Source organism: Plodia interpunctella, chromosome 2 (genome assembly GCF_027563975.2).
Source record: "Plodia interpunctella isolate USDA-ARS_2022_Savannah chromosome 2, ilPloInte3.2, whole genome shotgun sequence".
Lineage (NCBI taxonomy): Eukaryota > Metazoa > Arthropoda > Insecta > Lepidoptera > Pyralidae > Plodia > Plodia interpunctella.
In genome coordinates, this window is record NC_071295.1 from 7645898 (window position 1) to 7673612 (window position 27715).

Sequence of the window (27715 nt, forward strand, 5' to 3'; positions counted from 1 at the left end):
AGTTAATAGCCTCTACAGGGAGTTTATTGAACAATTTTACACTTTGACCCACGAAAGACCGCCTAACCTTGTTAAGTCGGAATCTGTTCATACAAAGTTTATGCCTATTACACTGTTAACATCGCTCAACGTTTTGTACAGGTGTAAGTTAGATTTAACAAAAATAAGTACGTCGAAGACTTACGTACATTTTCCCATCATTTGGGAACGGCGCAATATGAGGTCCTTTCTTACCTTGTTTAATTTAGTTTTCACACTCCATTTATCTCTTCTTTGGTTTTCCTCTTATTTTGTTACCATTAACCTTCATGTTCAACGTTCTTTTAGTTAAAAGTTGGTCTTCTCGCCTCATGTCTCATAAATAAAACTGGTGGCATATTTGAAAATATCTGACACCATCATGGACCTATGTTTTCATTCAGTGGTAAAAAGTAATTCTCACCAAGTTCCAATTGGATAGACAACGATATACCATTGATTCAGTTGGGACGGTGAATGGTGTGATTAAGGATCCACGGGTACTTATTTATACAAGGGTGATTTTACAATTGGACGCCTGCCTGTTCTAAACCCTCTTTGAGAATGGTATTATTGCCTATCAGCTGCCACGGTTATGTGTCCCTTAGCCGCCTTGTACGACATCCACGGGAGGATATGAAGTGGTGTAGAGAATATGAATGGCATTAAACAATTGAAACTGGCCTTATACATATTGAAAAAAATCACAATATACTTCACTTGTTACCATGAAACTCCCAAATGTAGAGCCAAGTAAGATGTACTTAATGCCATTTTTATCTATGTGCGAACAAAGAACTGAAAGAATTGTAAGTGAAACTAGTATTATTCTGAAGTATTAGTCTTTTAGCCACCACGAGAAGGACGCACCTGTCGTCTGACAAATCTTATCATCGATTTAATGCACGTCGTCAACTTAAGCTGCGCTTGCGCCGGCCGTAGCAGTGCGCGGTAGAACACCGCGCATACCACACGCTCGCCCATAAAACCTTCTATTTCGACCTTCCAGTTTGACAATCACTTAAACGACAATTATTTGCAACGCTACACAACTGCGATGTGATTTTATTTCTAATTATAAATCTATAATAATTTACTCATTATTCCTATTTTTCAGTGATATTAAGTGATAATAATTAGTGTTATTTAGAAAATGGAGTTTGTAAAATATTTGGTATTACTTTTTGCAGTTTTCAATAGAGGGTAAGTAAATGTATTTATTTATGCTTAATTGAACGGACAAACTTTGTGAATGTAGACTTGTTTAATACGACTCTACAAAACTACGACACCTTTAATTCGCTGTTTTTATATTGATTTTGTTTGATTATTCTAATTGTCTGTTTATTGATGAACTTTTAAACCCCTCGAGTATCCCAAGCCCTAACGTAAGCACTAACACAGTACTGAGCGCTTAAGAAAGTCTGTATGTTTTTTTATTTTTCGCGTAAATTTTGAGAAAATATTATTTTCTTATTATTTAAGTTATTATTAAACTTAAACTAAGCGATGATTTCTTATGACCATGATAATCATATATAATGTCCCCACCGTTAAGGCACTGGCCTTCCTTTTGGATGGATGAGGAGGAAAAGCAGCAGCTGCTGGAAACTTTATTCATTCGAACTTTTGAACGCGATTGTACTACGTACGTACTTATCAAATAGAAGAAATGAAAGACTTTTTGAATGTCAATATACTTTTGATCTACTGAAGTGTCTGTTGACTTATGTTGTCAATTTATCTCAATAAATGATGTGATAAAATACACGTCAGAACTTAGTTACTTATTTGTTTTCTCTCTCTTTTCGCTTTAATATATTATTCGCGTTATTAACCTTGTATTATGTCTTGCTACTTTGTTATCTTACATAGAGACTTAGGACAGGTGTTATTACAGTATTCTTAACAAAAGTAAATAAAGTGCGTTTCGTTATTTATATTCATAATAATTATACGATTCTTAACTGAGATAAAGCATAATAACTCGAAGAACAATGGAGTAATAAAACAGCAATTAAGAAACTTGTTGTATATCTATTGAGAGCTAATATTGAGGTTTTCGAGTAAATGGCCTCCAATTGATACAAAAATAAGAAAAAAGAACACAATCATTCAAGCGGCGACATTCAAATGTCCTTTGTAAATATAGGTTCTAAAGTAGAAAGGAATAAAAAATTACAATAAATAATAGAAGGGTTTATAAATAAATAAATACACAAACATAGATGTAAAGTATATCTATTATTTTTCTTTTGCATCAAATCATTACAATCACCTTCACAGTCACTAATTCACGTCAAATTTATTAATATTTTCTCAAAAAGCTACAAATTACAGGCAATTCGGAATGCCCACTGCTGAAATGATTAATTTTGACTTTTGTTACAATAAAAACATGAAATCCGTTTATTATTTTTGATATTATTGCGTCAGACAGACCGACTCTCATAGTCGTGACTTTGTATAATACTTATAGGCTTCGATATATTGTCTCGATGTGCGAATGACCATTTGCTTATATCCGCATTTATTTACATAACAGTACCTAGTAAGTAATTAATATCTAAGGAGTAGGTACCTACTTAAAATATAAAAAAAGCTGTGACTAAAATCTTGCATAGGCAATTAATAAATAAGCATATAAAAGAACCGGCCAAGTGCAAGTCCTGCACCACTGTACTGGTTCCGGTTCTGGCTAAAAATCACGCTTGTTGTGTGTCCCCTTAAATATTTGTTTCATTCGGATTTTTAATACTTGCTACAGAAAGAAATTTCAACTGTCTTTTATAGATTTATTTAAGTTTTTATTTAATTACGAATGCGGGTCAGAATGGTCTGAGATTATTTATAATTAACGTATTATACTAATCTTGCATTGAAAGCTCCTTGTAACAATTTCCTTCTTTATATTTCGGAACTAAAGTAACAATCTAGAAGGTTATTCAGTGTATTACTTGTCCACTTAGGTACTCGCTTTTTTATTATTCATTAAAATGCTTTTAAAAATAAGTGAAAGTCGTATTATATATAAATAAAGCTATCTTTGCTTCATATCCATCAGGCTAGATAGAGGTCAAACCCACTGAAAACAGTACTTAGGTATCACTATGTGGACTGATGTGGGCCATATATAGACAATAAAAAAATATATGTAAATCTGTCCATAGTCATAGGTTCGATACTGGATATGTTAATTTTATCAACACGTAATTAAATGATATATTGAAAAAAGTTGTCTGGCTTGATGCTTGGAAGATTTTTGATCATATACTTGTATAGAATAAGATAGAATAGACTAGTAACTTTCTTAGTATGATATGACTTTGTAACATTTTGCCGTAGGTACTAGTGAACATTGGTTGTTCTGATTATAGTGATATACTGTAAATTATTGGTATTTTCAATCAATATGAGTAGTATATTTATTTGAGTAGATTTATTCTAATCCTAGTAGCTGTATAAAATAATAAAAAATTTGTTTAACTTAATGTTTTTAGTTCCTATTGAAGTTTAATTAGGCACATACATGCAGTGCAGATCGACACAAGAAGACATAGGTACTACGGAATCATTTTGTGCTATGTTATACAGACGTAAAAATAATACAGATGGTTTGTTATGTTTTACAAGATTATAACTAGTATTTTTCTTGCTCTGGTTTTTTTCTATGGGTTGTTTGTGACCGTGACATATAATATACCCTGTGGGTATTTGATTACCATAAAGCAATGAAACAGATATGTTACTTATTTCTGTAATTATTCAATTAACGCGTAGCTCACATAAGGTTACTTTGTACACTACAGTAATATTTTTATTTAGATTTCGTAAAATGCATTTTTATTAGCATATAATGGCGTGTGGTTCCGCGAGTGGGAGCATGCAGAGAGGATGGTGATCCACTGCTGGGCAAAGGAAAAGCAAATAATACATTCCGGATTTGCTGGATTTACCGAATAGCATCTAGCCATTTCATGATTTATCAGTCACACGTGATATTTTTTTTGCAACGTAGGTACCTACCGACGTTACCTACCGAAATTAGGACGTTTAATAAGAGCCTAAGAGCACAGAATACTTCCAGTTTTTATGAAGTATTTATAATAAATGTTACTGTATATTTTGTACGCATTATATTATTATCATTTTCTCTTGCATTTTCCGAATATTTATTTTTATAATAAAATGTGTTACCTATTACAAAATCAAGGAAAATGTAACTATTAAACGTTACTAGTAAAGACATAACTAAATAAATGGGAGCAATAAGAAACTACTGCCAGAGACTGCGTAATAGTATGGGGGCAAACCCTGGTAAAATGCATTGGGTTTTCCAAGTGGCAAAATATCATTTTATATACATGCGTTACTTAATTAAATAAATGGCATTACATAAAGGCATTCTTGCAGTTAAAAATACTTGTAAATTCAACAGTGTGCATTTTACCTCTGTTAAAAGGCAATGTTACAGGCCAGCCGTTTCAGTAGACATTTATTGTGTTATTTAGTTTTCATTTCCATTTCCGTGATGTTTTATTTATTTTTTTCGGATTCAGAATGCAAATATTTTGTATTGAAACACGCGTTACCTACGTGGGTTTCCATTTTTGTTATTATTTGCGTGCGTGTGTGTTTTAACAGAACTTATTGAGTCTTCATACCAATCATATCTATGTACTTATTGGGTATAAATAAATTTCCCAGATTTCACACCATAATTTTTTGTGTTAGGTAATATATATAGGATGCTCGTTGAAAAATAAAACGTATTTTAAGTATATTATTTCGTATTAAGATTTCTGTAGATAAGATAATGTATATTATTTTTGCGAGAAATAAATCCTTGAAAACTAATTATTTTTTGCATCGGTTTACACATATAAAAATAGAATAGGTAAAATTCGATCTCGTTCATGATACGAGGTAAAAAGCTGTACTTGGCGACAAAACTTATCCTTAATTACCTTTCTTTACCTTGGAATTTATGTACTTTTCCTTTAGAAAAAATTAATGCATGTCGCTCAAAGAATAATTACTTGCTTAAACGAGTAGATAAATAAGTGATAAGTTAGGGTTTTCCTTACGGAAATGAATACTGGATACTAAAAATTTTAACCATTTGTAAAATTGATGATTTGGGAGTAACTGAGGTTAGAAGATATGTACATTATTCTTTTCCGTTTTCTTTCTCTGCTAGCCTTAAGGGATAACAGTTTAACAGAAATAAATAATTCAAAGAATCATCTCAGACAATTTTGAGTTAAGTATGGAACAATAGCCGATATTGTCCATTCATGTCCCATTTTGAGTGATGCGTTACGGACGCGCATTGTCGGAGACAAGTCGAGTTGCGAAATGTACACTGTACAGTCACCAGCAGACCGTATTTGTCATTGGAAATTTGCTATTATCTTCGTAAAGAGGGCTATGTAGGGTAACTAGTAGTTAGTTGACAGTAGTTCAATGTTTCGAGCTACGGCCTTGGAAGGTGAGCAAGTCGTCAGCTGATCGCGAATGTGACCGTGCATGGCAATGTCTACACGTATCACTTTAAACACGTAATTCCTGCTCGTGTGAAGTAATTCAAGGGTAATCTACTTATTCTGCAGACCTTATAAAACGTTCCTTATGTGATACAAAGGAAATTAGAAATGTTCTGTGATATTGTAAGTTCCTTTGTCGAGTTTTGCATCAACAATAGTATTTATTAAAAAAAAAAAACTTACTTTATATCATCGTTTGTATTTTTCTGAAAAAAATCATAAACCACAGGGTTTTACCTTATGTACGTACCTAGTTCTGGTTTCATCTTAAATTATTATTTAAAATTAAAACCAGAAATGTCACACAGAAAATATCTACAGATTAACCTCGATTAAAATGTAATTAGCATTTCTGAATTTTTATTTATTTTCCAAATATGCGAAGGACTAAAAGTTTTGAAATACCCTTTTTGCACCTTTATTAGAATGTCGGTCTGCATATTCAATAATGCGTCTACGTAAATCATCACTTTTATCAACCTTAACAGTCAATCAATACAGTCAAACCTTGAGTACTATAACAATAATTATAAAAAATACACAATCTAAGGTCAATATTATCTTTTTCTGAAGGTATAAAGGTGTGCCCTCTAAAGTTATAATGACTTCAAATTTCGCATACCGCTTTATTATTTAGTTTTCCAGGTAATTTCATTATTATTTGCCTTGTTATAGAGTAAAATCTTGCAAGCTAAAAGGTCATTGTGGGTGCCAATCCGGTTCGAAGGACCAAATTGTCAACGATTCTCTTCATGACTAGTGGATATTGCCACAATAAAAAAAAAAAAAAACTTAAATATCACTAAAACGTTGCACAGTAGACAAGAGAGTTATTTCTCCGTTAATTTCTACTAGGAAATAGTGTTCTAATAGTGGAATGGTTTATTTCATTCGTTCTGTTCTACTAAAATAACTGAACGGACAGAATAGAATTTACGTACGTTATGTATTGGGTAACTAAGCTGTTAGTAGGTATGTATACCGTACTGTTGTTACATGTAATACTTCGCTAGCATTTTAAAATGAATGACAGCAAATTATGGTAATAAAGAAGTTAATTTTTCTGTTAAAAAAAAATCTAGAGCAAAATTCGTAAAACAACTCTCTAGGTTTTACCGACTTTTTGCAAATGTTGAAATGAAACCGGCTTTGACCGTTGACAACGTCGGTAATAAATAGGTGAAATTGTACCACTGACTCTATTACGTCATCTTTGCCAAAATTTAAGGTTATATAAATGATACAGATAACAATTATAAGATTCAAATAGATAGCATTGAAGAATTTAAGTGTCTAATTTAAAAGTAATTGAGAATGTTATAGGTAGATTAATTATTTGACTGTATCGTAGCGTACGATTTAGGTTACGTAGCTACTTAATTACTAAAAGTAATTTCTGATCAAGCAAAAGCAAACACTTATATGTGAAATAGTAACGTTCGTAGTAGTTCTTAGACGAGAAATTGGCGCTACTTGTACCTAAATTATTTCGGTACTTACTGAACTTTGATAAAATCTGACTGATACAATAAAATATTGGGAAATAAGTGCCGAACTAGTTTTCGATATTCAGCCAGTGACTATAAATCTATCTAAAAGGTAAAATCATGTCAAGGCTTATTGCAAGTTTAGCATGAGGTTACGCCGAAACACTCGAAATGGAACGCTGAACTTATCTCTAGAGATTATTTTACACCTTTGTCTGTGGACACTTCACAGTAGCATTTAATAACATATTTGAGTTCTTTGAAAACAAATACTCGTGTATCGATTAACCATAAATCATTTCTAAATTACAGTGTGATCGTTCGATCAATTACCTACATTCCGAAGCATAATAACATATTTTTTAGCGTATTTAAAGCCTCTGGTATATTATTCATTACCTCCAAAGAATAGTTACCGTCATCTGTTATGGAAAGTGCTAGGTAAAGTTTTATAGCCTACTTCGTCCATAAGTAAATCTGTAGAAAACAGGTAGTCTTCTGGATTGAAGCTTCTAATAGGCTTCAATAACTCTGAACTTTACGTCGTCGATGAAGGCACGTCTATGCTTTGGCGTGCTGTTCAAAAAAAGCAACGAAAATACTACGATATATTCGAAACTCCTAGTCATACTGAACCCGTGAGGAGGAGAAACGAGAACTAGGTTAAAACCCCATGGTTTTCACATTTCAGCATGGTTTAGATTTCTGATGATCAGTTGAGTCCTTTAGATATAAATACGTAGGCACTGAACAAAAAAGCTTATGATTCAATCAGGTGAATTAGACTATAATATGGTTCAATATTATCTTAATAATTATTTTAGAAACTGGTTTATAAAACAAAAAGTAAATGCATAATTACATAAATCTTCTGGCTTTATTTTATTTAGAAAAAACTTGTGTATTTGTGTATTTTTTGTGGCCATCCTCGTGAGCTCGGCCAGGTATGTAATCAGATTTAAAATTAATAATGCCTTCTTTGTTGACGCAAATTGGAAATACAAAGGAAATAGTTGGTAGTCTGAAATTAGTGGTGATTGTCCTTTGACAGCAGACAAAGTCGTACAAACAAATTATAAAGCATTCAGACGCGCTCAGTAAATGCTAGATCGCACTTAACTCGTATTTGCGTAAGCTATTGCCATTCAAATAAAATAAAAAATCTGAAAGACAAAACAGACGCTTTTGCGGGTAATGATCTTTGCTCGTGGTTTTCATTTAGCCTTGGACATTTTAAATATATAGAAGTCTCTATAACTCTTCTAACACACTAGATGTTGCCCGGGGCTGGGGCTTCGCTCCAGTGGGAATTGAGATAAAATATAGCCTATAGCAATCTTGAATAATGTACCTTTCTAATAGTGAAAGTATTTATGAAATCGATTCAGTAGTTTCGGAGATTACTCGCCTCAAACATACAAAGTCACAAACGCTTACCTATTTATAATAATAGTATAGATTAGTAGATTTAGTAGCACGATGCCTACTATCGCCCTTCGTCAGTTTAAGCAGTTGATGAACATCAGAAACGTATTATTTTCAGAAATGCAGAACTTGACACTCTATCTGGTGGCGACAAGACAAACTACACATTTCCAAAAGACTTCGTGTTTGGTGTGTCGACGGCAGCTGTGCAAATCGAAGGGGCCTGGGATGAAGACGGTACGAATATTCGAGTTTAAGCTATATTTTCTTAGCAACAACCATACAAAACTTGAATTAAGTAGTTACATATATGCAGAGTTGCAGAGCTCTGTGTGGAGAGAATTTCCGGCCACTTTCATATAATACTATGTACGTAATAATACAGAGTGTATTTTCTGCCTCAGTTTTGCTAGCAACATTTTAGCCCCTAGTAAATGTTGCTATATCGGCAGATTCATACAAAATGCCTGCGACTTATATATGCTGTATATAACCAACTGCTTAAGCGAATATATATACCTGCACGTATATTACATATAGTCGCTTGTTAGCAGATATTTTAAATTTCGACTTCTTTAGAATCGTGGTTTGTTAGGCTTTATTTAGGTAGAATAAGAAGGTAGAATAAACAAGTTGTCGTGTGAATTGTCGAGATAAAAATCATTAGATTTACGACCGTGTATTGTTTTAACATATTATGTACTTTGCATGTGAAAGACGACAGATGTACGAAAAGATTTATTTATTATGAATGTGTATGTCGATTTTTTTTGTAGGGTCTATATGTGATAAAATTAATAACTAATTGTATTACTTACAGGAAAGTCGCCTAGTATATGGGATCATTTAGTGCATACTAACAAATCATTCGTTCGAGATGGTTCCACGGCGGACGTGGCCGCGGACTCCTACCACCTGTACAAGAGAGACGCTGAGATGGTCCACGAACTAGGTGTCAACATCTACCGCTTCTCTATATCCTGGCCCAGGGTGCTTCCCACTGGATTCGTTAATAAAATAAACCCACTCGGAATAGCCTACTACGATAATCTCATAAACGAATTAATAAAGTACAACGTAACGCCAATGGTGACTATTTACCATTGGGATTTGCCGCAGAGACTTCAAGATATTGGCGGTTGGACGAATCCCCTGATAGTTGATTATTATACAGACTATGCCAATGTCTTGTTTAAGCAATTTGCTCATAAAGTGAAGTACTGGGTGACGTTCAACGAGCCCATGCAGACTTGCCTGGAGGGCTACGGAGGCACCTACAGAGCCCCGGTGCTCAATCGTCACGGAATCGCCGAGTACTTGTGTACGCATAACCTTTTGAAGGCCCACGCCAATGTATATCATATGTTCAAGAGGGACTACAATGAGACTGGAGGTAATTTTCTCACGTTGCCTACTTAGGTTGACTATCATGATTAATTTGATGTGATTTGCCCATGAACCTTGACACTGATTGTCTTTGACCTCAGCATAGCACAGTTATAGGCGCATATCAAAATAATTAGAACAACTTATAATGGAAATACTTTGTCACACATTATAAAATACCTAAGCTTAACGGTGTTATTGTTCACGGAAGTTAAACCCCCGAAGCACAGGTATGATTAAGTTGTTATACTAGCTATAAACTTAAACAGGCCAAGATGTTTTGCGGTTTTACTTGATCAAGTTTTTTTTTTATTCTGCGCATTTTTATATTTCCATGTTATTAAACTTTTCTTGCAACGACCTTCATGGTGAAGATCCTTAAAATTTTAGTGCCATCGATTACGTTAAAAACGTAAACTTTAAAATTAATTAAAAATATATTTAAGGATTAATGTCTATTTTGTATATTTCAGGTAAATTGGGAATGTCCTTGGATTCGAATTGGGCTGAGCCTAAGTCTAACACGGCAAGAGATCGCGAAGCTGTAGAACTGTATTTGAGTACACACGTAAGTCTTAGAAAAATTTCCTCGTAATTTAAAAACTAAAGTATCTCTCCGGGTAGTACCTCGTTCAACACTATTCACAGAGATCAATTAAAACACCATAGAAATTAATGAGATTAACAAAATTTTAATTAGACGATACCACCTATTTACTTATTCAAGTTAACAAAGGATGACTAAACAGGCAGGTGGCGATTACTTAAGAAAACTTAACCCGAAAAGGCTTTGTACACAGCCCCGGTGTCCGGGGTCAAATTTCCCGGCCCCGTCCAGATGCTTCTTGGCACCTGTAATCTGGGACAAATCTCCGAAACCCGACGGGTGGAGACCCTACAATCAAAGTGAAACAAGGTGTAGTCAAGCTCGAAAGTGTGGTCCCTGGTTTTTGCCCTGCAATATTAATTTTCACCACCGAGATGTTTAACGTTCATGGGGTTCATTTAACCATTATGTTGTTTGTTAGTTGTTTCCATATTTTTGTAATAGACAATAATTGTGACAATTCGTTAAGTACCCCTTCTTTAATTTGTATCTCCGTAGGTAAACCTATCATTCTTATTAATCCAGGTAACCTAAACACACTTTTACTTTGAGTAAAATATTTTTTTTATATTATAATAACTAAATGAAGGCAATAAGCAACCGCGTATTATGTATTAAAAAAATGTAATTTGATAAGTATTTAATGACAGGACTGCACGTCAAATTGTGTTTATTCTATATAAATAAACAAATAAATATTCCAGACGGTTTCTTGATAGGGCTAATACGATGCAAATGTAATTTATAGTCATAAAGTAATTGATAAGATTATTTTTTAATTATTGTCATAGGAGTTAGTATTTTATAAGATTTAAGTGTTTATGATTCGAGTTACTTATCCTATTATTAATTAATTGTCTTACAATGTTTGCTTTGCAATGTCGTCTCCGACTAGTCTTTAAAATTGTTTTATTATAATTATCTTTTATCTTATTTATTCCATATAATGCTATGTATTGCACCTATATTGTTTTACGATATCGTTGCATAGCTAGATTTCAAGTATATAGGTGATAATTAAATAAGTCGCAAACGTATTGTCAATTTACTTCTAGAATCCTTTGAATGGACAACTAACTATACATAATATTGAAATAATACAATCTGGATTTTTTAAAATAACATATGATAATTATATACTTTCGGCAATTGAGGTATTATCGAGATGGTGAAACTGGCCGAAATCATTAATTTTAAGGGTTGGGGGATTTATTTAACTATATTTTCACTATGATGTTCTCAGATGGGCTGGTACGCGCATCCAGTTTATTCCTCAACCGGCAACTATCCTCCGCAGCTAATAGACTTAGTGAATGCTAAAAGCAGAAAGCAGAATTACACCAGATCCAGACTGCCAGAGTTCACCAAAGAAGAGATTGATTTCATCCGAGGAACTGCCGATTTCTTCGGCCTCAATCATTACACTACCTACCTCCTGTCTATGGCTGATAAGGAAGTAGGTGCCATACCCTCGCATGAGAATGATGTGGGGGTGGTCAGGGTGCAGGATCCGTCCTGGCCATCTATGTCTTCGTCATCTTGGCTTAAGGTAACGTACAGACAACAGCACATCAACCTACCCAAATACTTTGCAAACTCTCATAGAGATTCATGCAGTGTAACTTGATGTGCTGTTGATTGTACATATATTATGATTGATACCTAGGGTATGACCATTTAATACCTTCCTGTTAATTACGTATTAGGCGACTTTGGAAATTAACTATAAGTAGTATTGGAATTTTGCGTGAACTTAATTGTCATTTAAACTTGAAATCTCATACCAGTGTTAGTCCTGTCTTGATAGGCTTACCCTGTCATTCCTAAAAAAATCAAAGCATACTTTAAGCTAAAGTATGTTTTGCCTCGATCTGTCAACGTTAAATATTGTAAAGTGCGATAGTGACAAAACAAACTTTATCTTAAAGTATAATTTAACTTTTAAATAATGGTGTAATTTTATAAATAGACAATTGATAATGAAATCATTTACACCACTATACGTTACAGACCTCATCTGAATTATACTTTAAAAAATTATAGGTGGTACCATCCGGCTTCCGAAGACTCCTGAACTACATAAGCAAGAAGTACCCCAACTGCCCGATCATCGTGACAGAGAATGGGTACGCTGACTACAGCGGCGTGGACGACACTGCCCGCGTGTCCTACTACACTCACTACCTGAACGCCTTGCTCCATGCAATACACGAAGACAAGAGCAATGTCAGCGGGTACTTCGCATGGAGTCTCATGGACAACTTCGAATGGGATGACGGCTATGTGTAAGTATTTTTTCACATAGTTTGTGAATCATATCCCTTCGCTAAGAGCTGCGAAGGTAACGCCTTTAGCTAGCTTGCTGTAAGCAATACTTGCATGACAGCGGGTCGTATGCTCTAATGCAGTCCAGCCAATTCGGTCTTTTACCTTCCTCCTCCAAATTATGGAAGGTATCACATAGGCATCATAACAGAAAACTATTTGCGCCTTTGTGTTTTCCGCAACCTGTCGTCCTCTGCAATCTTGCGTAGGTCATCAAGACTTAGAAAGTAAGGTGTTTTTCTTTTTCTTCAATTCTTACGGCAAGAAATACTTAAAATTTTCTTGGTTATATTTCACTGACTATATAATACTATTAAATATTCACAAGGATGTTAAAATAATCTTGTTTCATATAAAAAAAAATAAAAAGTGTTTTTTTTTTAAATTGAGGGCCTTTTACCTTCCCATTTTTGTATTTACTTACTAAATTACTTAATTTCGTGTTTGCATTATCTGCTTGAATAAATATTTGCTTTTACATAGTCTTTTACGAATTTACGACACTGTCTTTGTTAGAAACACAATTGACGTAAAACGCAAAGTTTCTACACATTTTAGTTAGTACCAACAAAGTAGACCATGCTCTTAATGTAGGTACAGACATGTATGTGCAATGAATTTGATTATAATTCTTTTCTAGTTACTGTAAACAAAGATATATTATTATACTATATTATTGTTATATTATAAAGAAATTCAATATCGCAATATTGCAGATACCGATGCTTGTGAGTTGTATAAATCAATTTAAAAGAAATCCAACATTACCAATAATAATTTAGTTTACGATTCAAACGTCAAGCCGCTACAAAATGAATACTGTCATGAAATCATTAGAATATTAGCTACCTAGTTATTTATTTTATGTATATGTATAGTTCCGAAAAACATAGCCACGCTTTAAGGTGGACTTTTTCATATAAATTCAAATAACGACTACGTTAAAGCTAAATACAAGTCTTTGATCACTGTTAAGATGAAAATAACCAAATTGGACCTTCCTTTCCTTATTGGATATCAAATTAAACAAATCATCAGTCAAACTTGATATAATTTCACTCGTCACGTGTGTAAATGCATTTACAGGTCCCGCTTTGGTCTGTATCTGGTTGATTTCAAAAGCCCCAACAAGACCCGGACGCCCAAGCGATCAGCCAAGCTGTACTCCGACGTCATCGCGTCCAGACGTCTTCCTAAAGACTATAACCCTCGCGACTTTTCCGCCTTTTCGTCAGCTCCTGTCCTTGCGCCCAGCCTGCTTCCCTTCCTTATGTACAGACTACTTCATTGACCGTCGTGTACAATGTGTACATACAATACTTTTGTATATAAACTGTCTAAATTATACGTTAAGTAATATCCTTAAGTTTCAATTCAACTTGATCCCTTAAAGTTTAGCTTAGAATTAAGAATGAGATGGGGACACCGCTCAGTGTTCGACGGTGGCGATTTTCTTGGCGTTGTCTCTGGCGACTTCGCGCTTCAGATGTGCTTGGATGGAGGCGAAGGATTTGCCCTTGGTCTCGGGAAGAACGACAAGCATGTACACAAGGCCCATGATGGAGAACGCTGAGAAGCCCCAGAATACTGTGTAAATTTCGTAGGCGTCTTTGACTACCTGGAATAGAAGAAAAAGGAAAGTTTTAGCCACTAGTTTTCAGTAAATACAATTCATTAAACATACCTTAATAATTCTTAGTAATTTTGACATAAAATATTTACAAAATATCGTTAAGGTACGATTTATGGTGGTTTTAAAAATGAATCAAGGTTCTAAGTTGGATTTATAAATGTATGTAACCATTGATAAAATTAAATGTCATGCACAATGCATTTAGATAAATAACTTGTTATATACTCTACAATTGTTATATTTCCAAGATGATCAATGTGAATGTGAGTGTCACAACACTTTGTCTCGTTAGTATGATACAGAACTTTTTTTCTCTACAATGGCATTGCTGTCTTACTGAACTTACTTTAAAAATAATGTTTTTGTAAGAAAGATACTAACCTGGAATAGTTTCTGCACACTAAACATAGCAATTCCGGTGTATATATGAGCAATACAAGAAGCGTACAGCTTGACGTTGGTCGGGAACATCTCGCCAATTATTACGTATGGCACCGTCGACAACCCTATGGCATAGCACACGATGTACACCAGCAGGGACGCCAGTGGCAGCCAGCTCAGGAAGTCCACAGATCCTTCTTTCGTAATGTCAAAGAAGAAGTATGTGCCGAGGGTCCCGTTCATCAATCCAACGCCGACCGCGGAGAGTAGTAACAGAGGTTTTCTGCCAACTCGGTCCACCAGCAGCACTGATAGCAAACAAGTCGTTACTTGCACACACCCCAATATAATTGATTCTTGGTAAGGCTCGATAGAGAGTCCTTCACCGCTTGTGCCGTTTACGTTTGAACTTTTGTTTGAACCTTTCTTCGCACAATTAAAAATAACTTCTGCGTAAGCAACTATAGCCGCACTTCCACACAGCTGTTGAATAGTGAATATTCCAATACAAATCCACATAGCTTTTCTATTAGTTGCTTCAGTGAAGAGGTCACCCCAGCTACCTTTGTTCTTCATGTCTTCTTGGACGTTAATTTCTATATTTTTTAATTCTGTTCTTATATCACCACTGCGCAGCCATCTAAGGGACCGTTCGGCCCTTTCGCTGCGTTCAAACTTAAGATAATAATATGGAGACTCAGGCAAGAATAAAAAGGTGATGATAAAGGTGATTGGCAGGATCAAGTTGATAGCGGCTAAGATTCGCATCGATACGAAGGGACCGATGCAGTACTGGGCAAGAATACCGATCTGAAAAAAATTGAAAAATAACGTTATTAATATGTCCCATATTGCCGTAATTTTGTTCTTTATTATTTTACTTACTGTTCATATTAATAAACTGATACAGAATTTGAAATGTCGTTTCATCACGAAAAGAGCTAACAATAAAGTTGCTGTTTATTGCGCATTATAATCTCTCGTCGTTACGACAAAGTTAGAGAAAACAAACGAATTTTACGACTTCGCGCAATGCAAGTAGTGCGAGCCACAGTCTTGTCAACAAGCATTTACGGAGAAAATACTGCATGCTACACACAAATGTTATTCATAATGATTAGGGTTCCAAAGATTTTGAGCATTATATAATATTAGAAATGTGTTCAGGAAATAAACTAGATAATGATAAATTATATTAATAACTATATAACTAATAATAAATAAATAAAAAAACTAATATGAAATGAATGCACATTTAGGTAATACCAAAGCATTAATATAAAGCTAATTATTGACTGTGGCAAAACTGATCGAAGTGTATAGTATAGTGGGAAGATAAGGTAAATCCACAATAACTTCGATAATACCGAACCGAACATCGTAAATGCAGTAACATCAAATAATTTGAAAATAAGACTTCTACGAGTATTTGAAACAGGTAGGTAATTTATCAACCACCAATGAAATATTTGCGATGTGTATTAATTTTTTTTACCACAGCGATTCTACATTTGTATAGGAATATAGGAAATAAAAATATGATTAATTTTCATATTTTTCTTTTATTCTGATGACTGGCAAGCTGTAGTTTATTTATGTATTTTTGTATTGTATGATTTGTATATTTTTATCATTTGTTGTTAAGAAAGTAGAGCAGGTGTCAAGTCAACATCTCATCACGAAGATAGTGTTTATGCCAGAATTTTCTTTAAGTAGATACTTATATAAAAACTAGTAGCTGCGCCCCGGGGCTTCGCTTCCGTAGGGATTTCGGGATAAAAAGTACCTAATGTGTTATTTCAGGTTATATTGTACCCGTGTACCAAATTTTATAACATTGCGTGAAAGATTAACAAACATAAATCCTCACAAACTTCTTATTTATAATATTAGTAGGATTTTCTTTCCATTTCATATTTTTACAAAAACGACATAAATATAGTTATTGTTGTATTTCCATTTGTATTATCTATAGTTGATTTCAGTAGAGTCGAGATGATAGAACTGATATAATCCTTTGCAAGTATAAAATTGAACTAAGAGTATGTGGACAATGCGAATTATGTAGCGTATTGTATTGTAAAGTACAATGTACATCAGTTCCAGTAAGTGGGTGCCTTTATTTAATAAATACTGGCCGCGTTACTAATAGCCGGTTGTTCTCACGTGGTGTGACGGACGACAGATCGTGTCATTTCATGGACGAGTTTTTTCAAATAATCCAACTGAATTACAATGAACTACCCACGCTATCGGACACGTGGCCGTGGGTGACGTGCGATTTTATGGTTTTGCTAAATTTGCAATTTTAGTCATTATAATATTTATTTTCGCAGATCGTGTATTTTTTATAAAGAGCCGAGAATCACATTAAATTTTCTTCAAAAGTTTCAAATTCGGAGTAAGGTTTTAATTTCAACATGAATAATGCATTAACATTACCACTAGCTCATGTATTTTAACGTCCTTACAAAGCGACTTCATCGAAACTTTCCAGTGATCTGCATTCCACAGTGTTCGCTTCGCAGTCGCAGCTCACTTACAAGTTCAACTCCAATCCTCCAACCAAATATAAATCGAGTTTAGATATGGTAAGGATATCAAAGTCGAATAGTTTCATACTGGCTTGATGTTACAAAGTCAGCCGAAGTTAGTTCCTACAAGTTAAGACGTACATTATACTTACTTTATTCATTAGAGTGATGAGGGTAGAGAGCGCGCCGCGGACTTCGTTCGTGGCAATCTCTCCGGTGTACATGGGAGCCACAGTGTAGACGATGCCGTAACCGAGACCCGAGAACATCCTAGCCACGTACAGAACTTCCACAGACTTTGCCACGATGATGAGCACCCAGCCGAGGATGAAAGGCAGGGCTCCGATGAGAAGCGTAGTTTTCCTTCCGAATTTATCGGCGAGGTAGGCTGAAGGGACTGGGGTTATGGCGGAGCACAGAATCATGATGGAGACTATCCATGATCCCTGATCACTTGTCGTTGGTATACTGCTGTCGTCTGATTGTAGGTAGGGGAGTGTCGGGGAGGGCCAGCCATAGCAGGTACCCGCTGTTGCGGTGATGAGTGTTGCTGGAATAAGAAAAAGTCACAAATTAGTTATAAAGTAATATAAATTATGAGACGTGCTTTTATTGTTGAAATTTAAGATAAACATGTTAATATAATGTAAATAATATCGAATGATACATTTGGTTGTATTTACAAATAACCAGATACCATGGATGTATGTAAACCGTGGAAAAGTTTACAAATCCACAAATAGTGGATGTTGTAAAGTGCATCGCCCTATGAAAGATATTTGATGAAGAAACATGTTTATCTACCTTGTGTGGTCGGCTTTGGATAGCAAGAACTTGAAAATATTTACGATTATAGATAAAGACGTGGAGTTTTCCATTTGGAAGAATTTATATTCCAAATCAGGCAAATGGTAGTATATATTAAAATAATTTTTATTTCTACTTGTAATTATGTCGCTATAATACTTAAATCTTTTGAAAATAATATAGCAATAGGTCATTTTCCGTAATCTTGAAGGGTTTAATAGTTGCTAGAAAACTAACAGTTTCTAAATACTCTCGTTTCAGATGTACATACTTATAAAATGATAATAAAGAATATATAATGAACTTAAGAACGACAAAACAAAGATTTGTAGAGACGAGTTGTTATCAATTCCGTTGTTGATTTGAGCTTGACCTCCATTCATTGAATTTACTTTATAATAAATAAGATTCACACATTCTGGGAAATGGTGTTAGATTACTTTTATTTGAATTTCATTGTAAACAAATGCTTGATCACTGATGATTGCGTATAATCATAATTGATTACTTTTTGGTGCTTACATAATCAATCTTAATAAAATCTCTTTTCCATGACAGATTGATTGATAGACAAATTATAGATTTAATCTCTTGATCAGATATACCTATATAGAGACATATCTCTTGATTAGCCGCGAAGCAGAAAAAATTATATGGAATAATGATGCAACGAATTATTTTTCTGACATGAAAATACATAATTGTAATTTAACATAGATTGTTATACCATATACAAAATACAATATATAAAATATGAAAACCATAAAATATTTTATATATACTATACTATAAAATATAAAATTAACAACAACATATAAAAACCATATATAAAATATAAAATAAGAAAACCAGAACAAGATCTGTTCTGATCTTCTAATCTTTTCTCTCTGATAATTTACAAACAGATTGCATTACAGATTACAGAGAGGATTAGGAAAAATAAGCTAGTCAAATGACAGCTAGTCGAAAGTCGCATCGAATGGTAAGAATAGGAAGTCGATGGGCAGACGTTTAGTCAACGAATGGGTGAGTTAAAAAAAAGATGTTTCTTATTAAGTTTATAATAACGGTTGGTAAAATTTCCCTCGCTGACCATGATAGAAACACAAATGGAGGGGACAGTGTTATCGCCATGCTTATCATACGGAAACTTTTGACTACACGCCAGCTGTTTCATGGTAAGTATTATAAAATTATAGATTCTACAGAACCTCATAATTTATGACAAAATGAAAGTACCTATATCTGATTTCGTAGGTTCGAGGCATGGATGTTTAATGAATTACAATTATTTATGAATTTACTTCAAATTGTAGTTGAAAAGTGCGTGTAATGGTTTATTTTGACTTTGAAAAATAAAGAAAGTTCTTTGAAATAGCTAACTGAATAATTAATAATTACAATGAGACATTAGTTTTTCACTTTATATTATTTTGTGTCGAAATCGAAATACCTAATTTCTATCATAATAATCAACCAAGTCATTAAGAAAACAGTACACCTTAGAATCAATTTCTGAGACTAATTATACAGACAAACATTCGTAACAGAAGAACAAGGATGTTTATTAATAATAAGTATATAAAGGTCTGCTTCAATATACAAAGATAAGCAATTGAGTCGCATAACGGTGACATAAAAATCAAATAAAGACGAAATTAAACGGATAATATACATAAATATTTTGGTTTACCCCACTATTGGGTCATGATTTTTCTAGGTTAAATACTTTATACTGAAAGTGTGTTAATTGTATTGGCGTGCGTCCGCGAATTATAAAAAGCGACAGTTGATATTTTTAAATAAATTATGTTATATTACATTTATGTTGATCCCAGAAGCGACTCAGGGAAAAGATATAATTTATTAGATGACGGAAGGTTCAGGTCGACCTAGGGGTCGCCACTCCGGCGATTGCCAGTTGGCAGTCTTCACATCGCCAATGTATACTTGTAGAATATTAAGAACAAGTCGAAAAGAAACTGGCAAAATATTGTCTTGCTTTTTATAAAACTCGTGACCAGACCATGCACGAACTACAACGATATCATGTCACGTGAGGAGGAGAAAAAGTAACAGTTGGTATTTTGGGAACTCGATGTCATCGACGTTTCCTTTGTTTCAAGACAAGTCTACACAATGACTTTTACCAAATGATCTCTGACGATCAATGCTATTCTGAAAGTTTTGGAAGGTCGACAATCATCAATCTCTGATAAAAAATATCGATACAACCGCTAACAGTTTCATGGAAACCATCGATTTGTTACTCTAACACTGCCTCATACATTTACTTAGAAAACACTAGACCGACATCGAAGTGCACAAATCATTTTCTCGTGTGTGTAATTTTCTGAAGTGAAGCCATAAAAGTGCATAAATATGCTATTAGGAGATAAACAAACCCTCTGAAGGACCGGCATGGCTCTCTGCATGGTATCGGTCAAATGTATTGTTATGTTACATAGGAGTGTGTGTGTGTGAAAATTTGATTTATGTGTATGTATGTGACCTGTTCACGAGGTCGGCCCGGCAGCGGCGGGCGAGGCGCGCGGCGGGCGGCGGGCGTCAGCCGGTGACGCAAGCCACCAGCAAGTCAGAGTAAAGGCGTGTCTAGAATTTGCAAATAAAAAATCGGTTCCCAAAAGGCCTTATTTTAGCGTTCTCTTAACGCATAAATTCCATGACGCTTGAACTTTCGAACAGAACTATCGATGTTTCAAACCCGATTTCCTCGGCTACCACGGGGTAGTTACATTTCCCGCAATGAAAAGACAACATAATAAATTTAAATAACATAGAAAAAGAAATACAAATTAAAAATCAATGGTGTTCTGTTTTGTTCAAAGTGTGCACGTTTCTTTATTTCTACATCAGAATAGCTATAATTATTTTTATTGTATTGGGTTGGTAAGTATATACGTGATGCGACAAATAAAATGATACTTACCATAAATTTGAGGAAAGTGCCTAAGTAATACTTTTATTTTGTGTAGTAAGTTCGGGTGAGACCGATTCAAAATTAACTTAACGTTCAAATAACAATTTACCCGTGTGCAATGAGTCACCAAATATCGTTGACATGATGAATGAATAACATATTCCTAAAATCAGTGATCAATGATCATGGATTTATTGTTCGATTTTAAATAAATGAATACAACATTCGAATGACATTAAATTAACAAGAGCCACTTATTAGCGAATAATATGAATATTAAAAAATATGAACGTATTGCAAAGGTCTATTAAAGAAATTGACAAAAAACAACTCAAATAAAGGAATTAATTGAGAGCAAGTAACATAAAAAAATTATGCATTTTTATAAGCTGCACATTATTATTTTTTAATACAAATATCCTTTCACTCACAAAACGTAACCATGGGTGTAATTGTATAATAATAAGATAATCAATTTCTTTACGGTCAGGATTTTGAAATAAATATTTTGTGGTTGACTATTTTCATACGTGTCGTGTCGCCACAACCACGTGACGTACCTACGGTTAATTACATTCAAATGAACGACAAGATGTCTCATTTATAGGGAAACACGGCAAACACTATATTCGTATTATTTTTTACAAATAAACAATTTTTCAATAGCACCTAGATTGGTATGAATTTTATGAATGGGCCAAAGACAGCATGTCACAATCTATAAAGAAAAGTAACGTCAATGTCTTAAAGGAAGATCAGATGAAATTCTATGAAATGTAGATTATTGAGAAAGTTGTTGAGGTAGACATAATTAATCAATAAATAAATAATTTTTAATCTATAGATATATGTATATGCTTATAGTTTCAAAAATAAGTTGACGAATCGTCTCTCAGGTGTAGTGTAGTCCAAAGTCTACATTCTGTTTATTTCCTATGTGCCAAATAGATAAACAAATACAATACTGATAAAAAGTTGTGAATTATCGATGATGATTTGTGATAACTTGACGAGCTCGGTGGCGCAGTGGTAAAGTGTTTGCCACTGAACCGAGAGGTCCCGGGTTCGATCCCCGGTCGGGTCATGATGGAAAATGATCTTTTTCTGATTGACCCGGGTCTTGGATGTTTATCTATATATGTATTTGTTATAAAATATAGTATCGTTGAGTTAGTATCCCATAACACAAGTCTCGAACTTACTTTGGGGCTAGCTCAATCTGTGTGATTTGTCCTCATATATTTATTTTATTTTTATTTTATTTTATAACTTGATAAGTAGTAGATATAATATTTGGTGTCTGTATAATATAACTTGTGTCCCTTCGGTTTGTTCTTACGATCTTTCGAATTAGTTTTTAATTTTCCACCTCGGATTTTTGCTCCTGGAAAAATTTTGTTGTAAAAAATATACAGCATAGGGGGAAGAAAAACTTTTATTTTTCGAAATAGTATTTTAAAACTTTGGCGTAGTCAGCATTGTGTATACTTATACTCTAGTTTAAGTAAATATTTCATTTTACAATCTCAATAATGAGAGCAAACTCGGCACGTCATCATATTTATCAGAGTGTATAAGTAAGAAGGTAGTTAGTAGGTGCATGATCAGTATAAATATATTAATAACTCTGTTATTGCAATGACTAATAGATTTTCTTGGATGTGTCTACTGGTTCGTTTTATTTTTTATTGTTTACAAGGTTTTTACATGCGCGCAACTGATGATAATCACGAAGAAAACGATAAAGTATGCAATTTTTATTGACACAATTGTAGATTATTTCAACAGTAGGTAAAAGTGAAACTGTTGAATTATAAAGATTATCGATTAGATATTATGTATTTCGATTAATTTTGATCCTTCATTGTATTTAATCCTATATTTCCCGTAGTTTCAATTTCGTAATTTCACAGTTAGATTTTCTCACGAATTTTTTAAGAAATACTGAATTCTAGCGATTCACCAGTATGTTCTTGTGTAATGTGAATATATCTTTTCTCTTCCATGAAATAAAGTAATCCAAGTGGAACGAGCATCGCAAAGCAGTGTTTATAAACAGCGGTGTTCCACAATACTCTCTCCACGATCTAGAATGTCGCAGAAAATGCTACGCACACTGTACCATTATATATGCTTGATGTCATTGACATTTTGTCTAGTTATTTGATAAGATTTGCTGGAAATCTTAGAGTGAATTATTTGTTATTAAATCTTAGAGTGAATTATTTGTTGTTACCTTATATTGTTAAAATTGTATAGACCATATTGTTACATATCTTTTCAGTCTAGAAACTTCCAATGAGATATCTCATATCAACAACTTTTCTCCATTGTTATTATAAATGAACCATGAATTTATAAATAACAAGAGTAACTGAAATCTGACAACTGAAAGGATTTAATAATTACACTGAAATAAATAGAACAATGACATTATAAACAAAAGAAGTAAGCATAAATTAGGACCCCATTTAAAAGCGGACGTAGATACTTAAAAAGGAATCATACAATAAGTAGTGTTTTAACTAGTATATAAGTAAATCAAATTTTAAGTATCTAACTTACAATTTGATCTTGGCTTGCAGCATGTGTTAGAAAATACAGGAGATCAGAATGAACAGCAAAAAAGTGTTTTATAGTACGTACCTAGAAACTATTACTTTCTCGTGGATATAATCGTGGATATAAGTAAGTATATCAGAGGAAACTATGACGTGGGATCGTATCACGTGCGTTTTGACATGACATTATATTTATCTCGAGTTGTATAGATTATCGAATATGTATATGTATGTATGTATTAAGTCTGTGTTTTGTATATACGAACTGTAATAAACTATAGCAATAACATTTATGACAATTTACTACCTATAGACATTTTTGATTATTCAATTGTTCTCGCCGAGTCTTGTACAAGTTCATTAAATAGTAATAAAATTCGATATGTTTATCATAAACTAATAAAACAATGATAAATAAGTGATAGTGGCCAACTGCCACTACAACATGTAAAGAATAACGTAAAATTATTTTTTTATAATGTTTGGTAATAAGTTAAAACCCCATTAACCTTTTTTTTTCTATTAAATTATCTATTTACCTGGTAAAGTAAATAGGAAGGAAGAAGTAGATTCAACCAAATGTAATAAAGAACGTGATCAATAGCACATAAAAGAGCATGATACACTTTTTTCATTACTATAAAAACGTCTATTGTCATTTGCGGCAAGACGTAGGTAGGTATCTAAAAAATCAAAACTCACTAGCACTAGCTACTATAGTGATGATTTTCATTGAATAGCAATTCAATAAAAATCAGCAACTTAATAGCAATTTATAGTAATTTATCACTAATATCTATCTTTCCACCCGAAACGGATGGCTGGAATTAATTACATTTGAAATAAAGCTTAATTTTAGGGTCACAAACCGCAAAGGCTAAAAATGGAACCCTTATAGGATAACGTCATTGTCCGATGTCAGTCTGTCGCAAGACCCTTTTTTCAGGAATGCACAGAGGTATCAAGTTAACATTTATATGAAATACTCGAGTTTATGATCTGTTTTAGTAGTGAAAAATCTAAACTTGTTAGTCTAAGTCAACGTCGACGCGATCAAAAGATATGACCATTTATAACGGATATTTAGTGATTTCACGAGGGAATCAAGACCTAATCTAAGGGAATTACCCTAGTTTCCTTTGAGTTGAAGTTTTAGATTAGTGATGTGTCGCAGAAAAATTCTTATTGGAAATTTCACGAGAACGATCTTAAGAAAATTCTCGAGATTTCCGAAAAAAAAGCTCCTGTCCGTTTCCACGCATTTTCTAAAATTTCGATAACGGCACATGACAACTTATGACCTCTATTCAGACTCGGACCCACACCCGTAATGTTATCAAATAATGAAAGGCAAGATTCCTGAGCAATGGCCAGCTATTGGGTTTGTATTAACGGTTTGTACCTGCCAAACCCTTCCTGGAATTTGTTCGTCCAGAAGGTTTTGCCTCCTGATATTGCCCACAGCAATACGCCTGGGGTCTTGTTTGTGTACAAACAAATACTTTAGTGGTGGCAGTTCACTATTTAATTGTAGTTATTAAGTTCCGAAGCAATATTTGTATATTGTATGCTAGTATTTATATATTTTATTGTTTGAAAAGTATTTTGAATTGGTAAAATTATGCTTAGCAGATAAATTAGATTACCTACTAAAAATAACAACGTGACAATAAATTGAAAAGACAATATTTTGACTATATACGAAATGTAGAATATTTATTTCTGATCTATCAACAGACAGGACTTAGTAATAAATATGGACATATGTATAATGATGCCATTGTATAGGAATTTTGCTCGCACGCATGATGCATTTTTATCATAATTAATTATTTCGAAGATACAAACGTTATATATTCCGGTATAGTCTGTGTTTTTCTTTCTATTAAACTAGATTCTTTAGACTTTATTATATCGATCTCATTAGTATAAGAGCATTTATGACGATAATTTGTTACATTCGATGTATTACATTTTTATGTTGAATAAAGTATTCTTTCTTTCAGAATAAAATTAATTTTAAAATTAAACGTATCCGTTTAATTTTACACAGCAGATATAAAGCAACTATGTAAATTGAAGGTTAAAATGTAAGTGATACTTATCTAGGTAGGTACTTACGAGTATATAACTACTATTAAATATATAGGTACCAGTGGCATCATCATTGTGTTGGTTAGCGGAAATTTAGGTACGTTTCCTTTTCCTGTCTTGTAGTTTTTTCTTTAATTTCTGGCAAAAATTACCATCCATATCAATTTTCTAAGAGTAATTTAATAAACTTAATAGAGTTGGCTTGTATTTTATTACCTAAATACGTAGACCAATATATTTATTCATGTTTGTTATAAGTGCCTCTGGTTTAAATATTAAACAGACGTCAAACAGGCAGACGATAACCTAATTTAACCTTACTTTTAATTAATGAATGTGACGAATTTCTCATCTTAATTCAAAGAAGAATTAATACTTAGAAGTGGAAATATACTCGAAGGATTTTAGACTGCAGGTAATCTTTATAATTACGTGAGCATTGTCGCTTTCTTCTTTCACGTTCATTATGAATGCTCGTAAATTAATTACAATTGCATATCATCACGTATACCTAAGCGTACACCTAATAATCGTAAAATCTGGACTGCGTTAACTAAACTTATGTTTTAAATGCTAAACTTGTCTTCTCTTAGGTACTAATAGAATTTGTTGTAAATTATATTAAAATAAATGATTTAAAATGCATAACCCACATTAGTATTATTATTCGTTAACGAATTCTATACTGTGGGTGAAAATGGTTCGATAAGTATAGTAAGTAATTAGTAGCAGTTGAAATAATATAATGTTAGGTTACCGAACTACCGAGTGAATTTGAGAATATAGAAAATAATAAGATGCAAGAGAAAAATTTACTTAGTGTAAAAATTTACTTAATATGCTTATATCGAGATTTTGTTCAAAATTACCTCGAAGGTCTAGTTTTACAAGTTTAATCACGATCAACAGGCTAAAAATTATACAAAGGATAATATATTTGAATTTATTTCTAAACAGTTATCGCAATATCGAAGTGGGCGTGAAAGATAAATAATGTGCAAAACCTTATGCTTCAACGATTCGATTACGGTGTAGGAATAGTTAGAAATTCCCGCGCAATTGTTTTAATCAAATGATCGCGTAATATCGACTAATAACTACAAAATATCCTTTTAGAGATGTCTTAAGTAATTTAATGCTATTATAAAAAGCGTAAAGTGGTACAAGCATTTGGTGTTGAGAATTTGTTTGGAATGGTACAAGTATTTTTATGGTTTCAATAGAAGAATGAATGTGACCGACACGACACATGGAAACATGCAGTATAGGTTAGAATTAACTTACCACAAAGCGCTGTTCCATATTCCTTCCAATGTGAACGAGTTTTGGCTGTCATTGCAAATAGTATTTATTTAAAATAATCGAATCAAATTTTATTACTTGGAGTTTTGGAATGAGATTTTCTTGAGCACGGATTAATTGAAGAAAATTAAGAATATTTTAATAATTCAAATCCATCTTATTAGTTATAAATAATAACGATATATACTAAAATATAGCTAAATATCACAATATAATATATTCGATCTAAAAATTAGTTGGGTTTGTAAACGGAACGTTATAACCGATTGGGCTTCATTTTGGAAGGTTTATGTGTTGTTGGCTTGCTGGTTCATAGTGCGTAAGAACACGGCAGTGTCGTATTATCGCGGCGGCGACGGGCGAGCAACTGAACGATACCGGCGAACGAATCTAGGCGAACGAACTAAACGCGACGCAGCAAGTAGGACGGAATGAGGCAAAACGGCGCGGGCGCACGCTTTTGCTTGTTGTTTATCAGACGAGTAGCTCTTGTTGAGATAAGAAGAAGGTCGATAACGGCTCCAGGCCGAGACCACGCGGATGACGCCGCATGTGGACTGCCGCCGTTGGCCGCACCCGCAATCGAGCGCTCGCCCGCGCTCTTAGTCCAAGAGCTCTAGCGCGCCATCCAATATTTGCGGCGACATTTATATTTAGAAACAGTACTA

General features: G+C 33.7%; 2 protein-coding genes across 2 annotated transcripts; one reads left to right on the plus strand and one right to left on the minus strand.

Moving 5' to 3' along the window:
* Window positions 1-902: 902 nt before the first annotated feature.
* On the plus strand, window positions 903-14153 carry LOC128678621 (myrosinase 1-like). The gene is made up of 7 exons (XM_053760270.1): window positions 903-1221; window positions 8595-8713; window positions 9297-9869; window positions 10336-10430; window positions 11713-12018; window positions 12513-12754; window positions 13881-14153. Exons 1-7 carry the CDS (start codon window positions 1172-1174, stop codon window positions 14083-14085), a joined length of 1590 nt encoding a protein of 529 aa, XP_053616245.1. The 5' UTR covers window positions 903-1171; the 3' UTR covers window positions 14086-14153.
* Window positions 13829-27668, minus strand: LOC128678630 (facilitated trehalose transporter Tret1-like). The gene is made up of 4 exons (XM_053760282.1): window positions 27030-27668; window positions 17495-17892; window positions 14809-15618; window positions 13829-14412 (listed from the first exon to the last, which is right to left on the minus strand). The coding sequence occupies exons 1-4, from the start codon at window positions 27079-27081 to the stop codon at window positions 14224-14226; spliced, it is 1449 nt and encodes a 482-aa protein (XP_053616257.1). The 5' UTR covers window positions 27082-27668; the 3' UTR covers window positions 13829-14223.
* Between the last annotated feature and the right edge of the window lie 47 nt (window positions 27669-27715).